This window comes from Apium graveolens, chromosome 9 (genome assembly GCF_009905375.1).
Source record: "Apium graveolens cultivar Ventura chromosome 9, ASM990537v1, whole genome shotgun sequence".
In the NCBI taxonomy this organism is placed as follows: Eukaryota; Viridiplantae; Streptophyta; class Magnoliopsida; order Apiales; family Apiaceae; genus Apium; species Apium graveolens.
Window position 1 is genome coordinate 7818119 of NC_133655.1, and position 10801 is coordinate 7828919.

The 10801-nt window shown below is 44.3% G+C and overlaps 1 protein-coding gene across 1 annotated transcript; it reads left to right on the forward strand.

Moving 5' to 3' along the window:
• Positions 1-3288: 3288 nt before the first annotated feature.
• On the forward strand, positions 3289-4542 carry LOC141684949 (uncharacterized). Its single transcript, XM_074490080.1, has 2 exons — positions 3289-3752; positions 4098-4542. The coding sequence occupies exons 1-2, from the start codon at positions 3289-3291 to the stop codon at positions 4540-4542; spliced, it is 909 nt and encodes a 302-aa protein (XP_074346181.1).
• Positions 4543-10801: the final 6259 nt, after the last annotated feature.

The window sequence follows — 10801 nt, forward strand, 5'->3', positions numbered from 1 at the left end:
GACCAATGTTGTGCAATATACTCCAATATTTCAAAGACTGTGTCCTAAGACAGAATCTAAAAGTGATCTCGGTCCACCTAGGCAAGCCAGAGAGTCTAAGCAAGAGCCAGACTGGACACCACTGAACAGGACCCGGGAAGAAATACTGAAGGAGATCAAGGGAAAGCCATTCTACTACCCACCGAAGCCCATGCAGACTCCCCCAGAGAGCATGCCTTATAACAGGCAATGCGACTATCATGAAACCCATGGGCACAAAACTGAAAATTGTCTCTCCCTCAAATACTTCATTGAAGACCAAGTCAATAAGGGCAACCTAAATCAGTACATCTCCCGGGAGACAAATCAGAAAGAAAAAAGGCAAATGAGAGGAAAGAATGTAGTGAATGTGGTCCTAGGAGGGTCACACTCTCCCCCTAGGGGCCCAGGCTCAGGAGATGAAGTATTCTCCATCCAATCCTACCCGGAGATGGTGATCTCATTCCGCAACAAAGATTATGAAGGGGTTCACCCGAACCACAATGAAGCTTTGGTAGTGACGCTTGACATCTTTGATAACGAAGTAAGGAGAATGTTGATAGACAATGGATCTTTAGTAAACATACTCTTCAAGCATACCATGGACCGGATGAAGCTAGGGAGCGTGCGCTCCAATGAATACCGAGAGGACCCTCTCTATGGGTTTGGGAACAACTTGGCCCCGATCCAGGGAACCTTATACATGCCAATTTAGATTGGCCCCAAACCAAGTCACCCATATGATAAAGTTCTACGTGATCAACACTCCCTCATCCTATAACGGCATAATCAGACGCTTAGCCCTGACCAGGATCTAAGCAATCACATCTATATCACACTTGAAAATAAAATTCCCAACCGGGGTAGGAGAGGTCAAGGGAGATTATGAGATCGCTGAAAGATGCTATAGCCAAGCTCTGGTCATGGCTGAAACTCATCAAGACAACAAGAGGAAGGCCGTAGTCCTTCGCAAACAGCAAAACATTAAGAAACATCGCCCCCACTCAAGGGATGATGCGAGAAAAGAAGTCCAGATCATAGAATCCCTCCCAGATCCAAAAGCAACCAAGCTAAGCTCGAAAGAGCAAAAAAGTAACCAAGTCACAGCAGAGATTGAATTGAGCCCAGGCCTCGACCAAGGCAATCCTGCTGTGCAAGCAACCAACCCAGAAACAAATCAAGTAGAATAAAGCAACCAAAAAGAAATGGCAGCCCAGGGTCAGGTCTACATGAAGAAGAATACAGATGCCAGGATCCAGCAATTGGTGTCAAATATGGATCATTCCAAGATTGAGGCCGCTGTAGAAATGGAAACAATTCTGATCAGTGCAAATGAGCCTTTCAAGAAAGTAAAGATAGGATCCGGACTCGAGGTTACCTTCAAAGAAGAACTGGTATCAATACTCCAAGGGTACTTTGATATATTTGCCTGGAGCGCAAGAGACATGCCCGGGTTGGATGAATTCATAGCAATGCATAGCTTGGACGTCAACCCCGAGAGGAAGCCAGTTAAGCAGAAGAGGAGGAATTTTACCCCAGAAAGGCAGAAAGCAATAGATGAAGAAATTGAGAAACTACTCAAAGCTGGGATCATATGCGGAATGGTTGGAAAATGTTGTGATGGTAAAAAAGGCAAAAGGGAAATGGAGAATGTATATTGACTACACGGACTTAAATAGTGCATACCTCAAAGATCCTTACCCCTTGCCAAATATTAATCAATTGATTGACGCAACATCCGGGCACGTCATGCTGAGTTTCATAGACGCCTACTCGGGGTACAACCAGATCAAGATGGATCCTAAGGATATCCTAAAGACATCCTTCATTACCCACAGGGCGGTCTATGCCTATATAATGCTGCCTTTCGGATTGACTAATATGGGAGCAACCTACCAGAGAGCAATGAACAAAATCTTCAAAGACCAGATTGGAAGGAACCTGGAATCCTATGTTGATGATATGATTGTAAAGTCCACAAGCATCCCTGGTCACATAGGAGACCTAAGAGAATGCTTTGATAACTTGAGAAAATACTCACTCAGGCTCAATCCTGAAAAGTGCACATTCGGAGTAGGGGCAGGAAAATTTCTTGGATTTATGATAAGCAACCGGGGAATTGAAGCCAACCCAGAAAAGATAAAGGCAATCCAGGAGATGAAGCCTCACAGTACACAAAAGGATGTGCAGAAGCTAGCAGGGTCACTGGCAGCACTTAGAAGATTCATCTCAAAGCTAGCTGAGAGATGCCTACCATTCTTTGACCTGTTAAAAGGAGCAACCAACAAGAAAGAAGTTAATTGGAGCCTAGAATGTCAAAGCGCATTTGATGAAATTAAAAGGTACCTTTCTCAACCCCCTGTGTTAACTAAAGCCCAACCCGGGGAGCCCCTATCCCTTTACCTATCAGCAGGGGCCCTGGCAGTTGGAGCAGCCCTGATCAGGGAAGAGAACGACAAACAGCAACCAGTTTATTATGTGAGCCAAGTGCTAAAAGATTCGGAAACCCGATACCCAAGGCTAGAAAAGTTCACTTTTGCCTTGGTCACATCATCCAGAAAGCTCAGGCACTACTTCCAGAGAAGGAAGATATGGGTGGTAACTAACAAATCCTTAAGGAAGATAATACACAAACCACATATCTCAGGAAGGTTGGTAAATTGGGCGGTCGAGCTAAGCCAATTCAATTTGAGTTTCATCCCAAGAGCAGCAATCCAAGCCCAGGCTCTAGCTGATTTCATCATAGAATGTAATTTCCCGAAAGAAGAGCCTGTGCCCATGAACATTGACCCTGAGAGAAACACTGATCAAGACATAGGAGCTTGGGCTCTCAAAGTTGATGGTTCTTCAACAAATGAAAGGTCATGAGTCGGGCTCATCCTAAAGAGCCCAGAAGGATTCAAAATTCAAACAACAATCTCCTTTGGCTTTTCAGCAACAAACAACCAAGCAAAGTATGAGGCCCTAATAGCAGGATTGAAGCTAGCCAAGGCACTCAGAATCCAGAACCTCAAAATTTACAGTGACTCCCAGATCGTAGTAAAGCAAACAAACGGCGAGTACATAGCCAAGGATCCAGTTTTAGCCAAGTATCAAGCTCTGGTCCAAAGCTACCTCACCTTGATACCAAAAACACAAGTCATTTAAATCTGCAGAGAGGAGAATTAAGAGGCTGATACGCTATCTAAACTGGTTCAAAACTCGTCAGATCTGGATTGCTCCGTCTACTTCGAAGAGTTACAGAGACCAAGCATAGAATCTGAAGAGGTCATGGAAATAGACAACAACTCGAATTGGATGACTCCATTTATCAACTACTTGGAGAAGGGTGAGCTCTCGGAAGATAAAGGGAAGGCTCAAAGGTTAAAGGCCAAGGCAGCAAAATTCTTCATTGAAGAAGGGATACTCTATTGTCGGACCTTCTCATCTCCAACCCTAAAGTGCATTGGCCCTGGGGAGGCACAGTACTGTCTGATGGAAGTTCACGAAGGGATATGCGGGGATCATATATCCGCAAAGGCCCTAGCTCACAAGATCATAAGAGAAGGGTACTACTGGCCACCTGTTCACCAGGATGCAATAGATTTTGTGAAAAAATGCAAGGAATGCCAGCTCTTCAGCAATATCACCCGGATGAGCCCAGTCCTACCCTCTTCAGTCTTGTCACCAATCTCCTTTGCTGTATGGGGCATTAATATCATGGGACCCTTCCCCAGGGCCAAAGGAGACCTCAGGTACCTGCTAGTCTCAATTGATTACATGACCAAATGGGTAGAGGCAAAGGCCACGAGAACAATAAACCAGCAAGACTGTATCAAGTTAATGGACAACATTTTGATGAGATTCGGGATACCGAGAATACTGGTCTCGGATAATGGGCCACAGTTTATCGGATCAAAATTTGAATCCTACCTTTAAGAGCGGGGTATCCGGCACAAGAAATCATCTGTAGCCTACCCTCAAGAGAATGGCCAAGTATAAGTAACCAGCCGAATCCTTCTCCGGGGAATCGAGAAGAGGCTCAGGGAAAGCAAAACCAAATGGCCAGAAGAATTTCCTAATGTACTATGGGCCTACAGAACCAGCACCCGGACAAGCACAGGAGAAACACCTTTCAAACTAGCTTATGGAACTAAAGCAATGCTATCAATTAAAGTAGGATCCCCCTCTCATCGAGCAATCAACTTTGATAAAATAGCAAATGACGAGGGGCTCAGAACAAACATTGAGCTAATTGATGAAGTCCGAGACCAGGCTATGGCAAGGATGGAGAAGTACAAGGAAAAAACTAAAGAGCACTTCAGCAAGAAGTCCAAGGTCAAAAACTTTCAAATTGGAGACCTGATACTTCGAGACACGGAAGCTTCAGATCCTACCAACACTGGAAAGCTAATGCCAAGGTGGGAAGGCCCTTATAAAATCAAGGAAGTTCTAAGGCCAGGAACATACAAGCTCATGAACATGGATGAATTCGATATCCCAAACACTTGGCATGGACTCAGGCTCAAAAAATTCTATCAGTAGAAAAAGCAACCAAAACCAAACAAAAACTTGTAGCCTATGGCAAGCAACCATTGTATGAAAATTCCAAATCAATGAAAAGAGTTTTCCTTTCCCAAATTGTTGTTATTTCTTTTACCCTAAAAGTAAAGCAAACAGAAAACAATCTGGATATGGCCTCATACCTGGATTGGAAGCAAAAATAAAAGCAGATAACCCGGATAGAAATTCAAATTCAGATTTACAGCAGCCATTATTTACTTAGAAAATTTATAAGTATATAAAACAATCATCAATCCGGATATGGTAGCATACCGGGATTGAAAGCAACTTTACAAGCAAAAGACAACCCGAATAAGAATCCAAGATCCGGGTTGAAAACAACCATTATGTACTCAGATTGTTTTTTAAGTACATAAAGCAAAATAAGCAAACAACAATCTGGATTGGTAGCATACCCGGATTGAAAGCAACTTTACAAGCAAAAGATAACCCGGATAAGAATCCAGATCCGGGTTGAAAATAACCATTATGTACTCAGATTATTTTCTAAGTACATAAAGCAAAATAAGCAAACATCAATCCGGATTGGTAGTCCGGATTGAAAGCAAAATTATAAGTAAAAAATAGCTCGGACAAACATCCAGACTCGGGTTGAAAACAACCATTATGAACTCAGATTGTTTTCTAAGTGCAAAAAACATCAAAAGCAAAAAACAATCCGGATATGCTATAATACCCGGATTGAAAGCCAATATAAAAAGCGAAACAAACCTGGATAAGAATACAAATCCGGGTCAAAATCATCATTATGTACTTATATTATTTTCCAAGTACACAAAGAAGCAAAAGCAACCATCACTCCGGTTATGGTACCATACCCGGATTGATAGACAATATGAAAAGCAAAATCAACCCTGATAAGGATTCATACCCGGAACCACCTGGCTATAAACCCAATACGGGTTGGGGGCCATAGCCACAGCCCGGATCAGAATCATTTATACACTAGAGCCAGGATCTGGATTACTCATAAAAGTAAACACCACTGGATGAAGTGTCCTACTCGGACAAAAAGATAAGCAAATATTTTCTAGAATGGAAGGAAAATACAAGGAAACGGAAGTAAAATTTAAAGCAGAATCCGGATTGCCATCAATCCGGAACAAATCTAAATATTACAGTAAATTTTCAATCAAAGTACGGGAATTAGAAATCCTAGAAATAGGATATTACAAGGGTTGGGCCCGAGAAGCTTAGCAAAGCTGATCCGGATCTAGAGGAAACTGGGGTTGGGACCGTCATATGGTTTCGGTTCACCTCGTCCCTCTTCAACAGCCGATTTCGCTGCAACGAACTCCTGAATGAAACTGTCTCATTTTTCTAGAGGGTCGGATTTGATGTGCCTCTCTGCAACAAGCCAGGTTCTACGGCCCTCGGGAACCCCAGCCTGGGCCACCTCAAAGTCGTAAATATCGATATCCTTGAACTCGGCGATGATAGCTTCCTTGTTCAGGTTCTCTTCAGCAGCTAGATCGGATTTAAGCTTCTCCACCTCCTTGGCAAGTCCATCAGCCCGGGCCTTCTCATCCTTCAGCTGCTCATTCAATTCGGAGTCGATATTCCGGAAACTCTCCCGGGCCTCGTCCAGCTCACCCTTCAAGTTATTAGCTCATAACTTCTCAGCTCTAGTCCGGTTGTCGGCCTCACGAATCTCAGTAAAAGCGACATCCGAGCAGATGGATATAGCACTCCCAAGCTGAAAAAAGATAAGAAAGAAACTAAGTACAGAAACTGAAAGTTGGGGGACACAACCCGGAACTAAAGCCATAGAATAATTTAATATCACCTGCCCCCATTTCCCGGTTACCCTCTTCAAAGTACCGACCATGATGTATCCCTCGACTTCCTCCCAGTCATCCTCAGAGGGGATGCTCGACATGAACCCGGCGAGGTCGACCAAAGACTTGGTACCTATCTTTACAGCATTCCCATCTGGACCTTTTCCCTCTAAGTCGCAGATGACCCGGCTGGAGACCGCAGCTTTGCCACGGGGAGTCTTGGTTGGGACAGTCTTCCTTTTCTTCCTTGGAGGATCCTCATTACCCGGGATCTCCTGGACCTCGGGCTCAGATTCATGACCCGGATCCGGGATGTTCTGAGGAACAGAAGATTCGGCACCACCCTCAATATCGGCAGACCCGGATCCGGGTCCTGGGGCCCTCTTACTTGTCTTGAAGGCCAAACCGAGGATATTGAATGCCGCAGCATAAGCAGAAGAAGACATGATTTCGAGGAAGTCACAGTTGAAATGAGGCAAACCTGCAGAAATAAAAGAAAAGGTCAAATCCCGGAATAAGGTGATCTGGATCTAAATGCATAATAAGAGACCCGGATCAAAAGCCAACATCTTATCTAAACAGTTTACAAGTCAAAAGCAAATAGGACCTTGATCTGAATCAACAAGCAAAGCAAGAGACCCGGATCAAAAGCCAACATCTTTTCTAAACAGATAAGTCAAAAGCAAATAGGACCTTGATCCGGATCAACAAGCGAAGTAAGAGACCCAGATCAAAAGCCAACACCTTATCTAAACAGATTACAAGTCGAAATCGAATAGGACCAGGATCCGGATCAACAGGCGGAGCAAGATACTCGGATCAAGGGCCAACATTTTATTTAAACGAATTTAAAGTCAGAACAGCCAATCCGGATCATACACATAGAAATGGGACGGGAACTCGGGCCAAACAGCCAAATAGTTTAAAGAAAAACTTACAACCGAGGTTAAAAAGCAACTTGTAGTTCATAAACGTGTCCCGAGTCGGCTGGAATTCAAAGGAATCGCAGAAGCATCTCATCTGGGATAAGGCCCGGCCTTCAAGCACAGTCGGACTAAACTTGATCTGAACACCCTCCATTGTAAAATAGGGGAGATAAGCCAGGTCATATCCCTTTAGCAGAATAATCTCCCCATTCCAAAATTTCAAAGAGTTCTGGTGCATAATAGGCTTGGCTCTACCCGGGCCATAACCACACTCCACGGCCCGAAACCTAATCTCATAAAAAGGCTTCTGACTGGATTTAGAAAGATAGAAGATCTGGTGGAAGAGCTTCTGAGTTGGCAAGAATCCGGACTTGTTGCAACATGCAATAAACCAGGTCATAGACTTTATCCCGTTCGGAGTAATCTGCATTGGGGATACCTTGTACACGTGCTTGCAAAGGTGTTTGATAAACATATGGCAGCAGGGGCTCCACCCGGATCTGAGATGCTCCATCCAGACCGGAACAAAGCCGTCTTCCGGGCGGTGATAGATCCTTTCATCAGGTTCCGGCCACCTCCACTTAATATCAGGGGTCAATTGGAACGCAGCTCGGACCGCCTCATCCATCTCAACCGGATCCGCCTCGGAGAATGAGTCTTTCAGTTGATAGTGATCCCGGCTTATAGGAAACTCGGCGAACATCCTCTCGAGAGCTTCCTGGTTATACACCCTGGGGTTACCATTAGGCTGTATGTCATACCTAACCCTACTATAATCGACTCTGTTGTCAATCTCTGCGGGCTTCTCAACAAAGTGGTACTTCACATCTATCCAGTAACCCTCAGGTGTAAAGGGGGCTGAATTTCCTGGAATCTTCTTGTACCAGAACTTCGAAATTATCTCAGTGGAAGGGGAGGCTTTCTTAACCATCTCGACCCGGATATGTTCTCTTTCAGAAGAATCCGGATCATTCTCCTCTCCAGAAATGGTTGGGTAGCAGTTAAAGACTCTCCTAGCCCGCTTCTTGGTCCGAACCATATACCTATTAAAATGAAGGTCAGTTAGCTTGGGCCCTACAGATTTTATTTGTTTTGCTAAGCGGTCCGGATCAAATACGTTATGTTAGTTTTACCATAACCTAAGGATCCGGACCACCAATGCAAGTCCAACCCGGAAAAACATCAACGATCCAGATCATGTTAACTACAAGCCAAAAAACTAAACCACCATGGACCCGAATCTTAATGACAAATGCCCAGATCCGGATCTAAAGCAGCCAAACAAATTGAAAACCCCTATTAACATAGTTCTTCCCAAACAGCTACCCTGGATCCGGGTCTTACACCCCCTACCCGGATCCAAACTAAAACACAAACCCATAAACAGCCAAATTGAGAATCAAAAAGCAGATTATGCACTTTTTACATATACATACACTTATTCAAGCGAAGAACATCAAGAACATATGTTGCAAAACCCAGAAAATCGAACCAAAAATCCATAGAAATCAACAAAGATCGAGCCTAAAATACAGAAAAACTTACAGATCTGCAAACACATAAACGAATACATACAAACCCTCTACAAAAACGAACCAAAAACACATAAATCCACCGATTACTTCGAAGCATACGAAAACTAGAAGGGAAATACGAAAAATCGAAAAGAAAAAGCAAGAAGAGAAGGGCTTACAGATTGGTCGGAGACGAAGACAACAAAAGACGAAATGGCGAAGAAAAATTGAGCAGCACTCCAAACCTTCGAAGGAAAGCCGAGAAATTTGAGAGAGAAAAGAGGAAGAGCAAGTGACTGTTCAGTTTCTATGAGAATAAAAAAGAAATAAAAGGGGGGTTTCGGCTTTTATAGAGGTGGGGAGGAGAACCACCCCTGCCACGTAGCAGGGTCTTACTAGGTCCAGAAGCAGTTACAAAAAAAATATACATATATATACAAATATATATGTGTATTTACACACATATAAATGCACATTAAACACCATCATCATTAGGGGCCGAATTTCAAGGAAACAACTGTCCAAATTCAAAATCGTGGGGGGAAGTGCAAAACCGTTACAAATTCCCAAATATTTCAGAATTCAGAGCGCCCAACCCGGATCAGTAAGACTTGCCCGGATTGGGGGCAACCAAGGAGCAAAAGTTTTTCAAAAGCGTCCAAGTTCTTCTACCCTTAATCTGGATTGATATCTACTACACCAGATCCGGATTGGGAGGCAACCAGGGAGCATAAATTTTTTCAAAAGTGGCCAATTTCTTTCACCCTAATCCAGATTGGTATCCACGACACCAGATCCGGATTGGGGGGCAACCAGGGAGCAGAAGTTTTTCAAAAGCGTCCAAGTTCTTCTACCTTAATCTGTATTGGTATCTACTACACCAGATCCGGATTGGGAGGCAACCATGGAGCAGAAATTTTTTCAAAAACGGCCAATTTCTTTCACCCTAATCCAGATTGGTATCCACGACACCAGATCCGGATTGGGGGGTAACCAGGGAGCAGAAATTTTTCTAAAGCATCAAGATTCTTCTACCTTAATCCGGATTGGTATCTACTACACCAGATCTGGATTGGGAGCCAACCAGGGAGCAAATTTTTTTCAAAAGTGGCCAATTTCTTTTACCCTAATCCGGATTGGTATCTACTATACCAGATCCGAATTAGGAGCCAATCAGGGAGCAGAAATTTTTTTAAAAGCGGCCAATTTCTTTCACCCTAATCCGGATTGGTATCCACGACACCAGATCTGGATTGTGGGCAACCAGTGAGCAGAAATTTTTCTAAATCATCAAGACTCTTCTACCTTAATCCGGATTGGTATCTACTACGCCAGATCCGGATTGGGGGGGGCAACAGAGAAGCATAATTTTTTTCCTAAAGTAACAACTATGTGATATTACTCTACTCCCTCATCCAGAAAATCCGCATAAGGGAGTGGGGGCAAATGATAGGGTATAAGCAACCTGGTTAGGACCCAACCTGGATTTAAGGGGTACCAGACTCAATTGATGAACCAAGACCCCCCTCACCCAAGGCAATCGAGTGGAGAGACCCAGGCTCAGAGCCAACCTAGGACCTGGATCATCTCCCAGCCAGGATCCAGCCCGGGTACTGGATCATCTTCTAGCCAGGGTCCGGCCCAGGACCTGGATCACCTGCCTACCAGGGTCCAACCCATTACCTGGATCACCTGCCTACCCGGATCCAGCCCAGAACCAGGATCACCCTGAGGGGGGTCCCAGCAAGCACTTGCACATTCCACAACCCTCCAACGAAGGGCATGTGGGCGCGTGACGATGATAGCTATCAACAACCAACATATCAGACAAACACGGCCCGTGTCAGAAGGCCGTTAGGACAACCTGAAGGTGGTCCTCCCCTGGACACGTGTAGGCAATCCACCCAAGACAGGCGTCCTCCGCCCCCAAGAACCAACGTCCCTGATTTAGAGGTAACAACCCCTAAACCCTACCTTTGGGCTATATATACCCCCAAAGATG